The 19,342-nt window shown below is 39.3% G+C and overlaps 9 protein-coding genes across 9 annotated transcripts; 5 read left to right on the top strand and 4 right to left on the bottom strand.

The window, feature by feature from the left end:
- Nucleotides 1-126: 126 nt before the first annotated feature.
- Nucleotides 127-1,365, top strand: V1514DRAFT_299421 (apoptosis-antagonizing transcription factor). The gene is made up of 3 exons (XM_066925513.1): nt 127-222; nt 320-490; nt 574-1,365. Exons 1-3 carry the CDS (start codon nt 163-165, stop codon nt 1,231-1,233), a joined length of 891 nt encoding a protein of 296 aa, XP_066780903.1. The 5' UTR covers nt 127-162; the 3' UTR covers nt 1,234-1,365.
- Nucleotides 1,314-4,416, bottom strand: V1514DRAFT_338237 (Sec23/Sec24 trunk domain-containing protein). Its single transcript, XM_066928805.1, has 2 exons — nt 3,176-4,416; nt 1,314-3,090 (listed from the first exon to the last, which is right to left on the bottom strand). Exons 1-2 carry the CDS (start codon nt 4,232-4,234, stop codon nt 1,468-1,470), a joined length of 2,682 nt encoding a protein of 893 aa, XP_066780902.1. The 5' UTR covers nt 4,235-4,416; the 3' UTR covers nt 1,314-1,467.
- Nucleotides 4,340-6,282, bottom strand: V1514DRAFT_338236 (uncharacterized protein). The gene is made up of 2 exons (XM_066928804.1): nt 4,855-6,282; nt 4,340-4,798 (listed from the first exon to the last, which is right to left on the bottom strand). Exons 1-2 carry the CDS (start codon nt 6,196-6,198, stop codon nt 4,754-4,756), a joined length of 1,389 nt encoding a protein of 462 aa, XP_066780901.1. The 5' UTR covers nt 6,199-6,282; the 3' UTR covers nt 4,340-4,753.
- A 689-nt stretch (nt 6,283-6,971) lies between these two features.
- V1514DRAFT_322552 (XRN 5'-3' exonuclease N-terminus-domain-containing protein) lies at nt 6,972-11,293 on the top strand (the record flags this gene model as incomplete). The annotated part of the gene is made up of 5 exons (XM_066926123.1): nt 6,972-6,975; nt 7,025-7,103; nt 7,156-8,975; nt 9,042-10,259; nt 10,314-11,293. The coding sequence occupies 5 exons, from the start codon at nt 6,972-6,974 to the stop codon at nt 11,291-11,293; spliced, it is 4,101 nt and encodes a 1,366-aa protein (XP_066780900.1).
- Nucleotides 11,294-11,312: 19 nt separating this feature from the next.
- On the bottom strand, nt 11,313-12,559 carry V1514DRAFT_338224 (signal peptidase 22 kDa subunit). Its single transcript, XM_066928803.1, has 7 exons — nt 12,496-12,559; nt 12,379-12,440; nt 12,106-12,274; nt 11,956-12,032; nt 11,804-11,880; nt 11,635-11,747; nt 11,313-11,577 (listed from the first exon to the last, which is right to left on the bottom strand). The coding sequence occupies exons 3-7, from the start codon at nt 12,255-12,257 to the stop codon at nt 11,466-11,468; spliced, it is 531 nt and encodes a 176-aa protein (XP_066780899.1). The 5' UTR covers nt 12,258-12,274; nt 12,379-12,440; nt 12,496-12,559; the 3' UTR covers nt 11,313-11,465.
- Nucleotides 12,560-12,818: 259 nt separating this feature from the next.
- Nucleotides 12,819-14,048, top strand: V1514DRAFT_338223 (ras family-domain-containing protein). The gene is made up of 6 exons (XM_066928802.1): nt 12,819-12,873; nt 12,966-13,045; nt 13,099-13,126; nt 13,197-13,286; nt 13,342-13,680; nt 13,737-14,048. The coding sequence occupies exons 2-6, from the start codon at nt 12,980-12,982 to the stop codon at nt 13,862-13,864; spliced, it is 651 nt and encodes a 216-aa protein (XP_066780898.1). The 5' UTR covers nt 12,819-12,873; nt 12,966-12,979; the 3' UTR covers nt 13,865-14,048.
- Nucleotides 14,049-14,667: 619 nt separating this feature from the next.
- On the top strand, nt 14,668-17,071 carry V1514DRAFT_370029 (Afadin and alpha-actinin-binding-domain-containing protein). Its single transcript, XM_066929972.1, has 6 exons — nt 14,668-14,908; nt 14,989-15,069; nt 15,127-15,191; nt 15,269-15,374; nt 15,432-16,781; nt 16,857-17,071. The coding sequence occupies exons 1-6, from the start codon at nt 14,750-14,752 to the stop codon at nt 16,917-16,919; spliced, it is 1,824 nt and encodes a 607-aa protein (XP_066780897.1). The 5' UTR covers nt 14,668-14,749; the 3' UTR covers nt 16,920-17,071.
- Nucleotides 17,072-17,300: 229 nt separating this feature from the next.
- V1514DRAFT_322547 (cytochrome oxidase c subunit VIb-domain-containing protein) lies at nt 17,301-17,686 on the top strand (the record flags this gene model as incomplete). The annotated part of the gene is made up of 2 exons (XM_066926122.1): nt 17,301-17,474; nt 17,555-17,686. 2 exons carry the CDS (start codon nt 17,301-17,303, stop codon nt 17,684-17,686), a joined length of 306 nt encoding a protein of 101 aa, XP_066780896.1.
- Nucleotides 17,687-18,095: 409 nt separating this feature from the next.
- V1514DRAFT_286280 (uncharacterized protein) lies at nt 18,096-18,851 on the bottom strand (the record flags this gene model as incomplete). Its single annotated transcript, XM_066925195.1, has 1 exon — nt 18,096-18,851. One exon carries the CDS (start codon nt 18,849-18,851, stop codon nt 18,096-18,098), a length of 756 nt encoding a protein of 251 aa, XP_066780895.1.
- Nucleotides 18,852-19,342: the final 491 nt, after the last annotated feature.

Below are 19,342 nucleotides of genomic sequence, written 5' to 3'. Positions count from 1 at the left end.
TCCTTGCGGCGTTCAGGTGACTTGAGTCTAGTAGTGGTTAACAAAAACCAAAAGGTCACGTGATGCGTTGGGACTTTGTATGAAGTTTAAAAATAAGACCCTTAAGTTTTTTTTTTCTCAGAAGCAGTCAATAGTAATTTGTGATCCTTGTGTAAATCCACCATGACCGAAATTCAAGCAGATGAGACATACCGAAATGGATTAGCTGTTAAGAGGCAGATTGTAAGTATCAAAAAAAGAAAAAAAAAAAGTTTTGATTTAAAAATGGAACCGGCAGGGGAAATAGATTAAAATTTTGTGCTAACACGAAATTTTTTAGACAATTTATGAGCGGATATTAGATGCCAGAATTCAATTACAGAAAGGCTTAAGCGCATTAAATTTGTTGTCTAAATATGAATCAAAAAATAGTAAAGAGGTTCAAGACGTTATTAATCAGGCAGAAAATGCTGTGCTTAAATTAATCGATCAGGCAGTTGATTTGAGAACTGTAAGTAGATTGTCTATTTCAAATTTGTTTCTTTTAGCTCTTGTTGATAAAATAATTAATGTTTTTTTTTTAAAAAAAATTAGAAATTGTTAGAAGCAAATGACATCACTGTTTCTCTAGGAAAACGGAAACGGGGATCTATAACAGATGAGATTGAAATTTCTACTCTTTTAAGCGATTCATCTCGTGCGTATGGGGATGCGGTGCTGGAAAAATGGTCACGTAAGGTGCAAGCATCAGATGCGCTCGGTGTTTTGGGTTCAAAAAAATTTACAATTTTAAATCAATCCGTGACATCTCAAATCTCAGATTCCTTAAGGGACATGGAAAGGTTAACTGATCGAACTCATGTTCATCGTCAAGCCAAGATTACTGAACCCGGCAAGAATGAGAGATTGGGTGATAGTGATATTCAAAAAAATATTGCCATTTTTGATGATTCAGATTTTTATCAAATATTATTAAAAGATTTGGTTGATAAGAGCATGGCAGATTCATCCGCTGTTGGGACGGGTGTTAAATGGACAATCTCGAAACCTAAAACGAAACGACCAAATTTGGATACGAAGGCTTCCAAAGGTAGGAAATTAAGATATCATGTGCAAGAGAAAATTCAAAATTTTATGGCACCAGTTCCCATAATATCATGGAATGATGACCAAATTGATGAATTGTTTAGTGGCTTGTTTGGACATAACCTTGGTCATAACGATGTTGACGAAAATGATGAGCAAAACGAGTAGAAGTGAATTTTTTTTGGTTTTTAAATTTTAGTATAGATCATAGGGTCGGGAGTTTTTGAAAAAGTTTTAAGTATATATACTTTCTTTTGTTTACAATATTCTATTATTAATACAAAACATCACACATTGACACTTCAGAATCGTTATCATCCAGTATAATACATTGTAATATACTTGCAATTTTTTTTTTTGTAAACATTAAGAAAAAAGACCAAAATATGCTGATATTTATTTTTAATGCGCCAGTTGAATATGCTTATGAATATGGCACAGGTAATCCACATAGTTCATGGCTTCATTATTTCGATCTTCAACCATCATCGCCTTAACTTCGTATTCAGCACCATCAAGTTCTTGCCGGGCAAGCTGAATCGAAAGTGCTCTTGACCCGCGTCGATCGGAAAGATAACTAATGATGTTGCGCGATTGCCTTGAAATTGCAGTGTCTATTTCTGGTAACTCGTTTGTGTATGCGTCAATCGCTTCAAGTTTTTCAATCTTGGGTCCAAACAAGTCACGAAGTAAGGCAGACGTTGCACGACGGTGTATCCATAGAAAACAATTCTGTCCATTGTCGATAATATAAGCACCACCTTCATCAAACCGAGACAGTGAGGCTCTGATGCATTGAGGAAATTCAAATTTCCCGTTGGTCTCATTAGTGTAGCCATCGGTTTCACGTAACGTGTGAAGTCCAAATATTCTTGGGTATAGATAAAAACTTAATTGGTCTATTGGCATAGACTTTAAAAGCTTCATCGAAAACACTCTGGCATCGCTGTTAACGTTGCCACCCCGGAGAGCTTTCAATTTAAGTAATCCAAGAAGAAGAACTGACAATTCCTTGAGCGCTTCTGGCAAAATAAGTTGCCCCGGTGACGACGTGCTGGCGCCATGTTTTCGGTATGCGGCCAAAATTTCAACACATTTGTCGTTAATTCTCGAGCGAATATCTTTTAATTGATCTGTGGACGTCTTGTGAATGGCTTCGCGCGTAATCACGGCCAATAAAGCGTCTTCATCACAAAACTTCACAACTTCTTTAATTTGAGATGTTACCCCGGCCACAAAATTGTGACATCTTACTCTGCGCTGTCCATCTTTCGTTGTATAAAGCAGTGCGCTTTGAAAATGCGCATCCAATTTGGTATCAAGCTTGCCATCAAACTTGAACATGACCGTTACAGATTTCTCCGAATCAATTGTTCCAAATTCCAAATCCGATGCTGGATGTGAATGGTAGAAATTTCCATAGTAAGATGATACCTGTAACCCATTTGAGCACCTAACTTTAAGTTGCGCCTGGTAGCCGGTCTCTCTGTTAATCGAATTACTAAATTCTGTGATGAAACGCCGACCATCTCTTTGAGGAACAAAATTTGGGTAGTAGAAAAGATCACCACCTGTCAATTCAGGAACAGTCCCAAATGAAGCAATATCAACGTATGTACTGGGAAATACAAAGAAATCTACACCTATTCCAGCGCTTGCATATTTGTGGCCCCAGTCTTTGTAATATGGATTTCCAGGAGCAAATAAAATCTTTTCCTTCTCTGTGTGATATAATCTCGGATCATCCCTAAACGCTAAAGACCCTGGGCCCCAAGTTGGAAGAGCCGACAGAGTGGCTAAAAGTTTTCCACCTGTTGCTTCCAATGCTTTAAACGCAGCTTCAAGAACGGCACCGAATGCTGGTTCAGGAACTTTTAAGTCTTCGAATAGTACTTCAAGTCGATCCAAAAGATCTTCAATCACTAGTCGAGACTCTTCTGGGTCAACAAAAAGCCCATCCAAAAGTGGAAGAAAAACGTCGTCAATTTCTGGAGTAACTAGCATCTGCGCTTGTTGAAGGTTGCTCTAGATTAACAAATTAGTAAAATCGTCTTTTGTTTTTCTTCAACCAAAAAAAAAAAAAAAAAAATTAAACGCTTTTCTTTCGTACACTAAGATTGTAAAAATGCAAAGTCCTGTCGAATGATATTATTGCAACCTTGCAACCAGTAGGTAAATCACTATTTGGACCGTATAGCGCCTTTCGGATGGACTGCGCAGCTAGATGTGGCAATCCTTTATTAACTGCGTCGGCGCTGACGTCAATAGCAAATACATATTTGATTGGCTTAGGTTCTATTTTCCAATACTCTTTGGGCACAGGGAACTCGACAGTGCCAAAGTTTAACTCAGGTCTTTGGTCTCGGTCAATTCTTCGGCCTGTTGCATCAAGCGGAGAGAAATATTCTCCGGGAACAATATTAGCAAATTGGCACATGTTGCAAATCAATTTAGATCCACCATCAGCAAACTGCATAAATGGGTTAATATATGCACGACAGCGGTTGCACCTGGGAGGACCAGAATCTCCAAAATCAACGACGGGAACAGACTGTTCGTCGGGGCGAAGCTGAGCGAGAGGTTGAACAATTAACCCAATTGGCAAGTGCGTACTAGCAAGAACATCTGAAGTGGCTGGAATGCTGCATAAAGTCAATCGACCGAATTTGGGATTTGAACTGCCCTGGTCCACTGCAGAATATTCGGTGCCGGCAATCGGCGGACAAAGCTTTTGCATCGTCGGATACATATGAGTGTTGTAGTATTTTTGATTTAATTCGCGAATTGCAACAACCGACGGAATCTGGTCAGGGTCGACACGAGGGCCGGCACCGCTTCCGACCGGACGAACCGTAGGGTTTTGAGCTGCCATTGCTGCTGCTGCTGCAAATCCAGAGGAACCGGCATTGTTCAATTCTGGCATTGCCGGAATAAATGATGTTGAAGAAGCCGAAGCTGCTTCCGCGTCAGAGTTATTCGATGGGTCATTGATTGTCTGAGGAATATTTTCCGTGTTTGCTCCAAGATCGTGAAATACCCTCGCAGGCCGCTTATGATGATGTGTATGGGCTGCTTGGGCAATCGGGTCCGACTCTAATTTCAAGCCACTGAGCTTGGACGAAAGGTCCTGTGGCGTGAACCCATTCGTATTGTATTGCTGTTGATCCATTGTGGGTTACTCTATACTATCCCGTGATACCTATGACTGGTCTAATGTTTATAGACGATCTGCAGCCTGCATCGCAATTGCAGTAAAAAAAATAAAATAAAAAGAGACCTTAATTCGCAACAGATTATTCTTAAGGTGTTGAACCCGTGTAAGTAATCTCAGGGAAGAAGAATATGTATGCTTGAAGCGGAATATGTGTTGGTTGGCGCAGAGAAATGGATTTTACGATAAAAAAAGCCGCACGATCGTGCCGATACACAAACCAACCGTCTTCAAATATATAAGAATAATATAACAATTCCTTAGTTTAAACAAAAACAAATAAATAGCAAAATAAAAAATATCATTCACAGTAGAGCCTTTCACTCCAGCACATTTGGGAACAACACAAAAAAACGGGATGAAATAAGCAGGTACCTCTTAATCTCTCAAGGTACCTGCAAAAATGCAATTACGAAGTAATCACGTCAACCAAAGTACTGTACAAAGGTATTAATACTAGCATGAATAGCTCTCATTTTAACGTCTCTCATCCTGAGTATCATATGAGCGATCAATCGCACCCTATTGTAATAGATTAGCACACACAGCATCTGAATTTGAACTATAAAAAAACTTACCATGAGCAGTTTCACCAACCAGGTCTCAGGAGTGAGCTGAACGCCCACTCGGGCCATCTCATCCTGTTCAACTTCAAAGTTACTGGTACAATCCACAAGACTACCAACTTGGGGATCACTGTCTAGTTTTCCTAAAAATTCACGGGCTTTCAAATCGCTTCCAACTTGAGCAAACTGGAAGGAAATAGCACCTGGTCCATATCTAGTCTGGGCAAGCGTGTTCTTGGTTGACTTAATGACACTGAACACTGTGGTGAGTGGTTCACCAGCTGGCTGGCCATCTGTAACTGAAATAATCAAAACTGGCTTCTGTAATCTGCCAGATCGAGCAGCATTAATAACGATAGGATCAAGAATCTTGTCACGCAGACCCGTTCCAAGAGGAGTTAATCCCGAAAACCGAACCTGTTGCACCAAGCTAAGAACCTGCTGATCACTCTTAATGCTATTACCTTGGAGCTGATTGTTCATGAACCTGACTTCAATGCCATCAGTGTCAAAGAGAGAAGCAGCATATGCAACTCTGCTTAATATAAGCTTTAAGTCGTCGATTCTTTCACCATTTTCTTCAAATGCCATTGATCCTGAATCGTCGACATATAAAATAATGTCGTACAAGGCCAATCTAACCAGATCTAATGCAATCTCTTTCGGTAGTCGCCAAGCTTGCGAAATTTGATCAATTTGGCCGGAAATGCGTCCTGCAATCTGCTCCAAGCTTCCAGGAGGATAAAAGGCCTGCAAATTGTTTTCCTGCACGGCCTTCTGCAAAAGTTGAAGATAGTTTGAAGAAGCTCCACTAGGCGCAGAACCATATTGTCCCTGAGGCGGCTGTCCGTAGCCTGGCTGTTGAGGTGGCTGGCCATACTGCTGTTGACCATAAGACTGTTGCTGGCCATAGGGCTGTTGTTGCTGGCCATAGGGCTGTTGTTGCTGGCCATAGGACTGTTGTTGCTGGCCATAGGGCTGTTGTTGCTGGCCATAGGGCTGCTGCTGGCCAGGATATGCCGAATTCAGTCTAGTGCCAGATGGTGGAGGAGGATAGCCTCCATATTGCTGTGACGGAGGTTGTCCATATGACGACGGCTGCTGACCATATGATGGCTGTCCATATGACGACGGCTGCTGTTGCTGCTGGCCATAAAGCTGCTGACCATATGGTGATTGTCCGTACTGAGATTCAGAAGGCTGGGGCTGGCCATACTGAGAAGATGATGGCCTGTTGGCATTCGGAACCTGCGGTACATTAGTTGGGTACGGTAGATTATTGGCCGGAGGAGCCCCAGTTGCAGGAGGATAGCCTCCTGCGTTTTGTGAGGCTTGAAGCTTGCTGGCAAGACCCATCGTTCAAATAATTGAGATATATAAGCTAGTACAGAGAGGAAGAGTAAAGTAGGTAGGATCACGAATTTATATATCGATTGGTGAGCTCCCCACAGCTTCAGGCACGGAAGGAAACACCGCCACGACCTCCAGAAGCTTGGACGCCACGATTACATCATGGAGTCAGCGGTTGAAGGCGGAGTCAAGGAGTGGTGGCGGAGTAATGTAAGGTGCCATATTGAACATGGGCTTGTTTGGATTTTTGTCATAGACCTTGTTAAACAATACAGTAGCTTATACATGTGGATTGAAACTTGTCATGTCACCAATACAGTATATGACATGTCCAGTACATGGCTGTTCCGTAATGGCAATTGAAATCGCTTTGGGGCCTTACGTGAAAAGGGCGCTAGACGAGCCTGTCCTCGTCTTCGGTGCAAGCTAAGATCAGCTGCAATAATAGCTATACCATGATATGCAGCATGGTAATCGTGTTTCTTAGTTCATTAGTCTTAATTCATTTTAAATAAGGGTTTTATTACAGTGTCCACTAATATGAATTCTTAGGACTTGCATATACGTAAAAAACTGCTTTATTTAAACCCGTATTTCTAAAAATGCTCATACTAGATTGGCGACGACAGGCTTCTTGGTCTTGCATATAAATATGGAAACCTCATCCTCGACATATTCCCACGTGTACAATAATATTTATACTTTTTCGTTTCGATATAGTCAAACCAATCCCTATATCGGTTTTCTCTTATTTAGAGATAATTATCAATTGAATCACAATGGGTTTGTGTCTTGCGTAGCAGGCTGCGTATAGAACTAACCTAATTCTTAGGTATTCCCAAATTTTTTAGGTGGATATCAGAGAGATATCCATATATATCTCAACCTATTGAGGGTGAAAATGCTCCAGAGTCAGTTTGATATTATGATTGCTTGCTTTTATTTTGTTCTAATTTTGCGCAGGTTCGATAACCTGTACCTTGATATGAATGGCATTCTTCACAATTGCTCGCACAAAGACTCTGACGATGCCACGTATAGAATTTCAGAAGAGCAAATATACACAGCCATTTTCGCTTACTTGGAGGTCATTTTTGATAAAATCAGACCGAAAAATTTGCTTTTCATGGCTATAGATGGAGTTGCACCACGTGCTAAAATGAATCAGCAACGATCGCGTCGCTTTCGGACGGCGCTTGATGCAGAAAAGGCAAGACAGAAGGCAATCAAAGAAGGCACAGAACTTCCTAAGGAACCTCCATTTGATACAAATGCAATTACTCCAGGTACTGAATTTATGGCTAGGCTCACGAAACAGCTGCACTACTTTATTTCCAAAAAAGTATCTGAAGATTCTCGATGGAGGAATATTAATATTGTGTTGTCTGGCCACGAAGTGCCCGGAGAAGGCGAACACAAGATTATGGAATATATCCGATCGACAAAGTCTCAACCTGGATATAATCCCAACATTAGGCATTGTTTTTATGGTCTTGACGCAGATTTAATTATGCTTGGCCTGGTTACTCATGAACCCCATTTTTGCTTGCTTCGCGAAAAAGTTGATTTTGGACGTCAGCAAACGAGAAGCTCAGGACCACAACAGTTTGTTTTACTGCACCTTGCCCTCGTGCGCGAGTATCTCGAAATTGAATTCAAGGACGTCCAACATGTCATTTCGTTTCCTTATAACTTTGAGAAATTATTAGACGATTTTATTTTGTTATGCTTTTTTGTTGGCAATGATTTTTTACCAAATCTTCCCTTATTTCATATTAACGAGGGCGTTTTGTCATATATGTTTGAAGCTTACAAGAAAGTACTCCCTGAATTGACAGGCTATCTTACCGACAATGGTGTAATAAACCTGGAACATTTCAGGTATTTTGTAAGAGAACTGGTAGATTTTGAATTTAAGATATTCGAATCAGAAAATGAAGACGACATCTATCTGAAATCAAAATCAATTGATAGCCGGACATCAAGTTCAATTTCATTAACAGAAAGACAGCGAACGATCTTTGAAAGCATTGAAAGCTACGTTCTTAAATCTCGACTGGAAGGTGACATTCTAGTTTGGGAATTACCAAAGGCTGCAGTCGAGCAAGACATTGAGTTTATCGAAACATTGGCAGAAAGACTCTCTTTAGATTACTTGGATCATGATGGTGTGGTGTCATTAAATATTAATGAACGCGATACTGATGATGACACGGCAACGGAAGAGGCGGATTATGCTTTGCAGCGCGTTCTGCATCAGTACCGATCAGCTCCTTCACAGGGGTCAAAAATTCCAACACCAAATCCTGATCTTCAGCAAGTACTGGATAGGTTTGGGAAATGGAAGGATGCTTATTATACGAAAAAATTTGGCTTTTCTCTTTATGATGACCAAAAAGTTACCGATCTTTGTGAAAATTACATCGAAGGTCTTCAGTGGGTTCTTAACTACTATTACAAGGGCGTCTGTTCTTGGTCATGGTACTTTAGATACCATTATGCGCCGAGAATATCTGACATTACAAAAGGATTTAATGTTAAAATTAACTTCCAATTAGGAAGACCATTTAGGCCTTATGACCAACTTATGGCGGTGTTACCGGATCTTAGCAATAAGCTAATACCAGAGTCATTTCGCGGACTGATGCATGATGTAGGCTCGCCAATTTTGGACTTTTATCCCAAAGAATTTGGGCTTGACTTAAATGGAAAGAAGAATGACTGGGAAGCTGTTGTTCTGATTCCATTTGTGGATGAGCATAGACTTTTAAGCGCCCTGAAGCGTAAGTGAAATTATTACTATATATATTTCAACTATTTTTTTTTTCTGACGTATTTCTTCTAATTAGCTTTGGAGAAAAATTTGTCTGCTGAAGAAAAGAAGCGCAACGAGTATGGGAAGATGTTGCAGTATGTCTACACGTCAGACAATGTTCCAGCTTTACAAGCTCCAGTTTCAAGCTTTCCGGATATAATTAATAACAAGTGCAAAGTTGTCGAGTACAATTTTCCGTCTATGGTGGGTAAAGTTTTTCAGAGTACGTTATGTGATGGCGCGCTTCTCCATACCAACGCTTTGGCTGGCTTCCCCACTTTCTATTCGATACCAAACAGTACTGAGATCACCACTCGTCATACTGTAAATGTCTTTCAACAGGAATCAAAGAAAGAAGCTGTGATTTTGACGATTGAAAATAAGTATGACGAATTTAGTGCTGAAGATATAGCCAAAAGCAAGTTGGGAAGCCGCGTGTTTATTGGATGGCCATATCTTCAAGAAGGCCTGATTATTGCAGTTTCAGATCAAGGTGTAAAATATGAAAAAGTTGGAAACCAGGTGGTTTCAGTGGCATTGTCACAAAAGGATTCAGAAATTTTTGATCGAAAGCAAATTGATATATATCGGCATTATGCAAGACATGGTATCGATATTGGGGAAGTTGACGTTACGCTCACAGTAAAGCTTTTAAAAGGAATGAGAGTTTCCGAAACTGGATCACTGGTAAAGGACTACCATGATCTTCCGGCCTTGCAAGCTACCGTTGCGGTTCAGACGTCACTATTTTCGGTTACCAACGAGGATCAGAGATTTATTGAGAAGGCTGCACCTAGTATAGTTGAGCAGTTTCCCATTTCTTCTAGAGCATTTTATGTGGGTGCTGATGCTTATGGTGAACCGGTGGTCATTACTGCTCATTCTGGAGAAAAGTTGGCGTCCGTTATTGCGAAACCTTCTGCTCAATTGCAACTTCCACTGGTAGTTAAAAACATTGTGCGCAAGGCTTTGACAACCGATGTTTACTATCCTGCTTACATTTTGAGTCGCGAATTTAATGTGCCTTGGATGATTCTCAGTCAAATTACTGCCACGTTTGCCACCGGAGATAATCCTCCATTAAGGTTTGGTTTGGGATTGAAATTTGAAAAGCAACAAAAGAAAGCTCTGGGATATGCACGAAAGGGTAGTACTGGCTGGGAATTTAGTGACAAGGCAAGGAAATTAATCTATGATTATCGACAGGCATTCCCTCAGTTATTCAATGGCATTGTAGCCCATAGCTATGATAGTATGTTATTTTTGTTTTAATTGTTATTTTAAAGCTGATATTAACAAGAAACAGGCTCACGTGTCACTTTGGCAACGATTCTCAACGTGTCGCAAGATGAAGCCAAGAAAACCTCGGCGAACATCAAGTCTTGGATTAAGAAAGCGACTGCCGAAATTGAACTTGTTTCGATCGATAGTGAAAAGTTACCGGCATCCACGGTGGAATTAATCGAAAAGGTGACCGCGACTGAAATCAGCAAGCAGCATATATCTCAATCAACATTAATTGAACATGTTTCTCAGAATGAACTTTTAAAGCCTTCAGAGGCGGCTCATAGGTTGGGAAATCAGAAATTTACCTTGGGAGATCGTGTATGTTATACATTGGATTCTGGTAGAGTACCTATTGCATTTAGGGGTACGGTTGTTGGGATTACAGAACACGACGGTCGTCATGCTTTGGATGTTGTGTTTGATTTTCCATTTTTAGGAGGCACGAACCTTAACGGATTGTGCTCTGTTGAAAGAGGATTAACTGTTGATGCGTCTTCAGTACTGAATATTTCTAATAATCAGCTTGTTAAGAACAAGAAGAAAATACCAACTTCTCATCAATATGGATTTGCCGATTCTCATGTGGTCAATAGTCGAGGTAGTGGTAATGGTAGAGGTAGAGGTAGAGGCGGCTTGGGACAGCCGGCTGTCAACGGTCGAGGGCACGTTAACCCTGGACATCTGGCTTTGATTGGTCAAGGGCAAGTCAGTCACGAGCATCCAGTTTCAAACGGCCGAGGGCACAGTAGTACTGCTAGCCATGTTAGCCGCGGTAGCTACGGGCATGCGATGACAAACGTGCGAGTGAATGATAATAATAAACATTCAACTACGAACGGGGGAAACGTTCATCAGGAACATACAACTGCAAATGGCAGAGGTAGAGGCCGTGGAGGACATTATTCACGAGGCAAAGCTAACAGTGGACGTGGTGGACGTGGACGTGGTGGTGGCCATCCACAGCATAGGGCAGCACAAACGCAAACGGGCCAGGCGTAAAGTATTAATAATCAATTTTATAGCATGATATATGTAATAGTCACAATATATCCTATTAGTATGAAAGAGGAGATGTGACAACATGTCTGTGCCGTTCTTATGCCTGTATTATATTTTCCATTACAATTTTTAAAAAATTTGTTTCTTAAGAAGAAGTAGAAGTTTTGTGAATTTATGTGAACTTGGGAAACGTAATTCTCGTCTTTTCTGGGCTTTTATTCCAAGTCAAGATGCCAACATAAGGCTGTACGTTCCATTCAAGCGAGAGAGTAGCATTGCGGCCACTTATTATAAGTCAGCACAAAACATTGCGAAACGTAAAGTCTTAATTAGATACTTACTTGAATTTTCCAGTCACGTCATAAATTGCATAATCGGCAGTCTGATTCTTTAAAGATATATATGCATCTTGCTTGTCTCGAATTATAGTATCCCAAACAACAATTTTGTTTGACTGTCATGAGTTTGAATTAGCATGATATTTAGAAAATCTCGAAATAGCCGACGTACATATGGTCTTCCTGGATATGTAGCAGCAACATAAACGAATAATTGTTTGGTGTTCCAATTGAATAAAGAGCTTAGATCTAGGATTAAAAAAAAAAAAAATGAGTCACGCAAACAAATTCGCTTAAATTTTAAATAAAAATGATATTAATTACCAGCGCTTAAATCAAATGTCATGAAGGCGTATTCCTGCCGCCGGGTATCATAACCGATTTGTGGTCGGCCATATCGCCTATATTCACGTCAGTCACTTAAAACTGAACACACAAATCTTATAAACGGATTTCTGCCAAAAATTTACTTACACATTTAATGTGTCTAAACTTATAGATGAGCTTGGCACTGTAATAAATTGGTCCAAGATGATTGACGTTAGGCTGAGGGCAACTGCTAGGGAGAGCACGACGGTTGTTAGGAAGCCAAAATATTGCTGAACCCGCTGAACGTTTGAATGCATTTTGATTCGTCTTATCTCTATAAATAAGTAACTGGTAAATAATCTAATCTAATCGGTTTGATGTATCAATTTTGTAATGAATACGTAAACTGTTTTTGTAAAGTTCAAGGTTGTTTCGTACTGTGGTTACTTTTCTCCAGGGGTCAACACTTAATATGACCATTGACCAAGTACTTTTTTATTCTACAACTTTGTCAAAAAAATTTTGCCTTTTCTAAAAATGAAAATCAGGACTTGCATTTAACCGTATATGTCTCTATCAAAGTGTGCATTTTGCTTTAAAATACGCACAGGATTTTTGCTGTTTATTGTTTCATGGTGAGCAAGCAATCATTACGTAATACATTTTCTAATGCAACGGTTCTTTTCGTGCGGCTGTTCATGGCCAGCATATGTGCCTCAGCGACGTGACGTTTTCGCAAAGCATCGACGTAAAAAACTTAACCATTACGTAAGCGATGATAAATACACGGCGAACACTGACTTGGTGGAATAGGGTTTCTCTGTTTACTGCGAAATGTTTTTTTTTTCTGATCGATTCCAACTTTTTACATCGCGGCTCTTCTTTTGATCGGCTATCCTGCTTCTCTAAAACATTCTTATTTTAAATAAAAAGGTATGCTATTTTTTTTTTCAGTTTTCGTGAACTTTTAGTCTGCTTTTCTTTTTTTTTTGGTTTGCATCTCAGTTGAATTAACTTGTTTTCAGATTGAATATAAATAATGGCCGAGCAACAACAGGTCCCTACGTTCAAGCTTGTTTTGGTCGGTGATGGTGGTACTGGCAAGGTAAGATCAATTTGCATGTCATGTGTGCGCATTTAGCTTAACTTTTATTTTAGACCACTTTCGTTAAGCGTCACTTGACTGGTATGTGTTTGCATTATGTTGCATGTTGTGCAACGTTGGGTTGGATCGATCGATTCTCTAATTAGAGTAGGTGAATTCGAAAAGAAGTACATTGCTACTCTTGGTGTTGAGGTTCACCCCCTCGCTTTCTACACCAACTATGGTGAAATCAAGTTTGATGGTATGAATTTTGTTGTTGAGTTTTAATGGCCAATGCTAACCTTTTTGGTATCCAGTCTGGGATACCGCCGGTCAGGAGAAGTTTGGTGGTCTTCGTGACGGTTATTACATCAATGGCCAGAGCGGAATCATCATGTTCGATGTTACTTCACGTATTACTTACAAGAACGTTCCCAACTGGCACAGAGATCTTGTCCGTGTTTGCGAGAACATCCCTATCGTTCTCTGCGGCAACAAGGTCGACGTCAAGGAGCGCAAGGTTAAGGCAAAGACCATCACATTCCACAGAAAGAAGAATCTTCAGTACTACGATATTTCGGCCAAGTCAAACTACAACTTTGAGAAGCCATTTTTGTGGCTCGCTAGAAAGCTTGTTGGCAACCCTGCTCTTGAATGTATGTGTTTTCACCATTTTGGGATTATGTTTGTTTGATTGTTAACAACATTTTAGTTGTTGCCTCCCCTGCTTTAGCTCCTCCTGAGGTTGAGGTTGATGATGCGCTTATGAACAAGTACCAGGCTGAGATGGAACAAGCTTCTGCTTTGCCTCTGCCTGATGAAGATGACGCTGATTTGTAAGCGCCGGTATGATAATTATATGTCGTTTCTTCCGTTTCGCGATAAATGTCCCCTTTTTTTTTTGTTATGAAATGTCTTCTCCGGTTGTAACGTCAGTGTTATATGTAATAGTTATTTTTCACGTCATTTGTATCATGTCATCGTGAGATTTTATCAATTAAAAATTTGATTCTCTACATTAAAATAATTTTGTGAAATAATTTTTATCGTAATTTCTTGCGCTATATACAAATGATACAATGTCATCCAAAAGGAAAAACCTTTTTGAAACCCCCGTTTCGAATAATTTCTACCGACCCGTCAACCCAAAATCATATACACTCCTTTGTAACGAGTTAGTTGGCGATAGCTGCAGACGCAGCAAACTCGCTAGCAAAGAATCGAATGCTGACAATAGCGGCCTACAAAGATGATAGTTAGCATAGATTTTATATTTTAGATTGCGTTGAATTCAACTATCCGACTGTGCATAACTTACACCGAAGAGAAGGGCCTTCGAAGTAACCGGCCATCCTTCCTTGGAAGCAAGAACGTTAACAACCGGAATTTTTGAAACGATAGATGATCCTTTTGCCATTGTGAATTATAATTTTTACTTTTGTTTTGATTAACGGGATATCAAGTCGAAACAATGTAATGAGTTTTTTGTAAATTGATTTGTATGCCGGTTCGATTTTCGATAAATTTGCCATCCCGCGCGTGGGTTTAAAGCCCTTACTTCTCGTTACTCTGGCTACTGCGTTTACCCGGAAATGAAATCGGAGTAAACAAACACGTATACAGCCAACCAAACACAAACTCCATAGACCAAGTTGCATTAACTTTTGATTGAAAAAAATAATAATAGATTTGGTTGTCGTTTTGAGTTTGAAGGTGATTCACTAAATGGACGCCGAAACAGACCTTACGAGCGCATCACGACGACTGAACGCTGCCTTAACATCAAAAGGCTTATTAGATGAAGGCAATCCAATAAATTTTGCTGATGGGCAAGATGCAAGAAAGATCATAAATTTAATTTACAATTTAGTTCAAAAGCATAATGTACGTTATGATGGTTATTAATTGCCGTGCATCAAAGCATGGGCGGAAAAAAAAAACTAATGAAACCAATTTTTTTTTAGAGAAATTCTGAAGTGAGAGAAAACTTGGTGAATTCATTACATGAACAGAAAGAAGCAGAAGCAAGATTAAAAAAGTTAACAGTAAGTCAATGCTATTGAAAACAGGTTCAGATTTGGTATTATTGATAACATGTTAAGGCACAAGCTGAAGCTCGATGCGAAACGCTTGAACGGCAATTGAGCATGGCAAATGTTCAGAAAGAGTAAGTATATCATTTTTTATCATATTACCTATTTAAAATTTTAATAAACTGAATTTTGTTCTTTTTTCATTTTTCAGTTCTTTTAAAGTAAATCTTAAGACATTGGAAGTTCAAAATCGAAGTTTGCAAGAAGAGATTAATCGGCAAAAGACAATGCTACAACAGATTCGAGCCCAGGATGCTGTAAGAACATTTATTATAGTTTTTTTTTTTTTGTTTCTTAACTTTGTTTTTATTTAGACTGAACGACGAAAAAGAGATCAACAGATTTTGCGAATGAAGGAAAAGGCTGGGTTTGATGTTCGCAGATCTAAGCCGGCTTCAATGGCTTCCGGAAAGCTATTAATTTCCTCATGGTCATCAGAACTGGCTGCTTCAATATCAACGTTTAGTGAAAACTCAGGGTCAGTTGCTGCATTTAAGGAACAATTTTCAAACGTGATACCTGAAGCAATCGAAGATCTTCACAAGGAAAATTCCAACTTAATGGCTTTAATTCGAGAGACCGCTTTGACTTTGAATATTTTCACGGGAGAGAAGTCAGCCAATGACACGAATTTCGCATCCGTGCTCCAATACATGCCGACATCATTTTCAGAATTATCAATTGAAATTAATAACAGCCTTGTGTTATTAAAAGAAATGCTTAATGATCCAAGATATGTTTCAATTGAAGAGATACAAGCTCGAGATCAAATGATAGTGCGGCTTAAGAAGGAGCTTGACGTTATGACTTCTAACTGGAAAGATGCAATCCAGACAATGGATGAATGGAATACGTACATGGATATAAAGGATGGCAGAAAACCAAATGAGAATGTGCTTGAAAATTTAAAACAACCAAAACCAGAAACCGCTCAACATTCTTCGATAAGTTTGGAGACAAGCAAAAATTCTATAATACCGCTGTCGATAAACACGACGACGGAGGATGACGTCAAGTTACCATCAAATGTAGAATTGAAGAGTAGCACATCACCAAAGCTGCAGAATCGTGCCAGTCGTATTCCTTTGCCTCCGAATTTACAGAAGGATAGAATTCTGAGGCCAAAGAGTTTAGTACCGGTTATCGGAGCTACGTCGAGCTTGGCCACGACTGGCACGGCAACTGCAACGACTTCTGTAACTGCAGCTACACCTCCTGCGACACAGTTGTCAGATGTTCAACAAGCAGACAAAATTATTAAAAATGAGTTGTCCATTAAGTATCCCTGGGATATGTTGAGCGAAATTACTAGCAAAGTGACCAATGCTACGCCGGTTAAGAATGCAGATGGTTCCAAACCTTTGGTACCGGATATGGCAATTGATTCAGAGTTTTCATCAATTCACAAATCATTTACTTACAAAATTCAAAAGGAAAATCGTGCAATAGACGCCCAGGATGTAATAACTCCCATGGTCAATAGAATTATTGAAGCGGCTAGCGTATCGGTTTCGTCAAATAAAAATTTAGATAATGCGATAACATTACCGACGACTAAGAGAAGACTTTTCAGTCTTAACAGCAGTCCGTCAATTCCGATTCCAAAACTTGAGGCAATAGAGAGCAGTGTTAATCCCAAGAAACGAGGAATTGATAAGTTACAGGTATGTCGGCTTTATATTTATTAATTGATCGACAATTTCTTAGGCGCTAATTTTTTTTTTTTTTTTTAAAAACAGGAAAATGATTTTGAAGGATTTTCACCGATAAAGTTGCCAAAGAAGTTTAGATTTGATAATTAATATTGGACAATTATGATGGCAATTAACGAAATTTGTGTTTTATTGTAATTTTATACTACCTTGGGCTTGGCGAATTATCTATATGTATATTATCGATTTCTTATCCAGTTTTTTTTTTTAATAGTAATTATAAGTTATACAATGTTGACTTGGTGAAAGAGTTGAAGAACAGACACTTCCGTAATAATATGGTTTTCAGGGGAACGACTGGTTTGATGAGCAAACGTTCAATATACCTTTATCGTCTCCATCACCTGGCACGTAGTCTTACCTGCTCAAACACAGAGAAGGAAGTATTCTTTATCATAAAATTTATTTTGGGCCAGGATTCTGTCAAAGAACTTCTTCCATTTACATATAGTTTTTTTTTCTTCGTTCTTAATGCCGGATCCAAACAAGGCAGCCGCCATATCAAGAAGCGATAGGCAACAATGCTGGGACGCACGAGACGCATATTTTGCATGCCTGGATAAAAAAAAAATTAAAAATCCTCAGGTTGAAGATTCTTCAGCATGTTCAAATATTGAATTTAAAAGTTTGTGTCGGCAGACATGGGTAAGAACTTGGCGTGTAATGGTTTGAATTTAGAAGGATTCAGCGTTTTTTTTTTTTTTTTTTTTTAACAATTTTTTTAGGTTGAATATTTTATTGCACGAAGGTTAAAAACCATTCAAACTGAGGAATACATGAATCGAGGATTTGTGGAGTCAAAGAAGCCACGGACAGACGAAGACCTACGGCGGATGGTACTCAAAAGATCAGCATAAATATTTTGGAACCAAAAATAAAAGAGAAAAAAAAAAGGGAAGCGGAGAAATGAAATAATGAAAATATATTTCTTTCTTTTTGTACGTTGAATTATGTTCGTTTACGTTTACTTTAACATGTGTATAAGATGATGAACCTGGGGTGCATCTATTGTGAAAAAATGAATGATTGCAAAAAAGTCGGCCACATGGTGTACGCATGGTAGTATGTATCATTCGGGCCTCAAAAATAACCAGAGCCACTCGTCCGAGAATGTTTTTTTTTTCTTTTCCCCTTCGTTCAAATCCGCTTCCTGTAAAATTGCACATATCTGATGACATACCGCCAAACGACGCACAGCAGGGCGGAAGGCGCACGAAAGCAAAAGCTTGCAATCAAGTTGTCATGTGAAAAACTGGCCATCCCGGCTTAGTTTAACTCTTGCAAAAGTAATTCATAAACCCTGGCAAGTTCATAATCATAATCTGAAGATGGTCCTAACGTTGACACAATGTCTACCCTGGTTCGTTCGATGATTCCTTCCAGCCTGACCTTTTCCGTGTTGCCGATCCGGCTTCTTGATGGAATGTCACCTTTAATCAAATTTAAAAAAATCTTATCCAATTTGCGTATAAACTTAAACAAGATGTTTGCATTCTCGATAGGCAGAGATGTGATGTAGTCGTTCAGGTCGTCCGCGATTTTTAGCAGGTATTGTGCTTGAATAAACGGCGTTGAAGTGCTCGACACGGAATACCACAACAAATCTACAATCTTATTTAAATCAACAAGTAATCCATCGATTGAATTGTCTTGATCAGATGAAGTCTTTTGAACAAACTTGCGAGACACGTGAAGAAGTTCTTGGTCAAGATAATTGATTAATTTGGATTGTTGTGATTCCGACAACCCCGCCGCGTTATTTCGAGACGGCATCACCAAACCAGGTGAGTCATGATTTACTGATGGCAAAAAATCTCGATCAAGGAGTGCATAATCTGGAGAAAAAATGCTGGAAAGGTTGGGCCTGGTCGATGAGCCTTGAATCTTGCGGTCAGGTGAACCGTCACGTTCGGCAACGAATCCGCCTTCGGATTCTGAATCTTGTAAGTTTTGGTTAGCAGTATTTGGAGAACCTGTTGAGCTGTGCGGTTGGCCAGTACCGGTTAATTCAAGATCGCTCATGGTTGGCTGTGATTGGGTTGTTGAATGGTGTTTTAATGATGCTTAAGGAGTGCCAGTAAACATGATAATAGTTGGGGCAATCAATCGATGTTATAACTGTTAAACAATGTTAAATTCAGTCGCACATGATTGAGTGAAAACTTTTGCAACACTGTAACTCAAAAACTAAGCTTAAAATGCATTATAAACTAATATCTAACTTCTGCTTCATGTTTTGAAATTGGATTTTTTTAAGGATGATTTGATTCACGGTTTAAAATGTTCTGAAACGCTTCTAACATTCATTTACTTGTATCACTATTACTAAGGAGGTTTGCAACCTTCTAATAAAGATCTCTCTTTTTTATTTTTTTTTATTTTTTTTTCAGTAATCAAACCTCTGCCGATTTACTTCTCAATCTAATTGAGTCTTCAGATTCTAAAGTCCGTTTCCAGATTCTGAAATCTATACGAAAGAGTTTTGCTAATTGAATTTTAAAGTTTATATTCCG

This window comes from Lipomyces japonicus (assembly GCF_038497905.1).
Source record: "Lipomyces japonicus strain CBS 7319 unplaced genomic scaffold V1514scaffold_71, whole genome shotgun sequence".
NCBI classification, from domain to species: Eukaryota; Fungi; Ascomycota; class Lipomycetes; order Lipomycetales; family Lipomycetaceae; genus Lipomyces; species Lipomyces japonicus.
The sequence above is the reverse complement of the archived record's forward strand: the minus strand, read 5'-3'. Positions and strand labels throughout refer to the sequence as shown.

Coding starts and splice junctions, on each gene's coding strand:
- V1514DRAFT_299421 (XM_066925513.1), top strand. CDS start 163: ATGACCGAAATTCAAGCAGATGAGACATACCGAAATGGATTAGCTGTT. Junction 223..319: donor TAGCTGTTAAGAGGCAGATT/GTAAGTATCAAA, acceptor GAAATTTTTTAG/ACAATTTATGAGCGGATATT. Junction 491..573: donor AGGCAGTTGATTTGAGAACT/GTAAGTAGATTG, acceptor AAAAAAAATTAG/AAATTGTTAGAAGCAAATGA.
- V1514DRAFT_370029 (XM_066929972.1), top strand. CDS start 14,750: ATGGACGCCGAAACAGACCTTACGAGCGCATCACGACGACTGAACGCT. Junction 14,909..14,988: donor ATTTAGTTCAAAAGCATAAT/GTACGTTATGAT, acceptor ATTTTTTTTTAG/AGAAATTCTGAAGTGAGAGA. Junction 16,782..16,856: donor GAGGAATTGATAAGTTACAG/GTATGTCGGCTT, acceptor TTTTAAAAACAG/GAAAATGATTTTGAAGGATT.
- V1514DRAFT_338223 (XM_066928802.1), top strand. CDS start 12,980: ATGGCCGAGCAACAACAGGTCCCTACGTTCAAGCTTGTTTTGGTCGGT. Junction 13,046..13,098: donor GTGATGGTGGTACTGGCAAG/GTAAGATCAATT, acceptor CTTTTATTTTAG/ACCACTTTCGTTAAGCGTCA. Junction 13,127..13,196: donor CGTTAAGCGTCACTTGACTG/GTATGTGTTTGC, acceptor TAATTAGAGTAG/GTGAATTCGAAAAGAAGTAC.
- V1514DRAFT_338237 (XM_066928805.1), bottom strand. CDS start 4,234: ATGGATCAACAGCAATACAATACGAATGGGTTCACGCCACAGGACCTT. Junction 3,091..3,175: donor TGCATTTTTACAATCTTAGT/GTACGAAAGAAA, acceptor TTGTTAATCTAG/AGCAACCTTCAACAAGCGCA.
- V1514DRAFT_338224 (XM_066928803.1), bottom strand. CDS start 12,257: ATGCATTCAAACGTTCAGCGGGTTCAGCAATATTTTGGCTTCCTAACA. Junction 12,033..12,105: donor AGTTTAGACACATTAAATGT/GTAAGTAAATTT, acceptor ACGTGAATATAG/GCGATATGGCCGACCACAAA. Junction 11,748..11,803: donor CATATCCAGGAAGACCATAT/GTACGTCGGCTA, acceptor AACTCATGACAG/TCAAACAAAATTGTTGTTTG.
- V1514DRAFT_338236 (XM_066928804.1), bottom strand. CDS start 6,198: ATGGGTCTTGCCAGCAAGCTTCAAGCCTCACAAAACGCAGGAGGCTAT. Junction 4,799..4,854: donor GGTTGGTGAAACTGCTCATG/GTAAGTTTTTTT, acceptor CTATTACAATAG/GGTGCGATTGATCGCTCATA.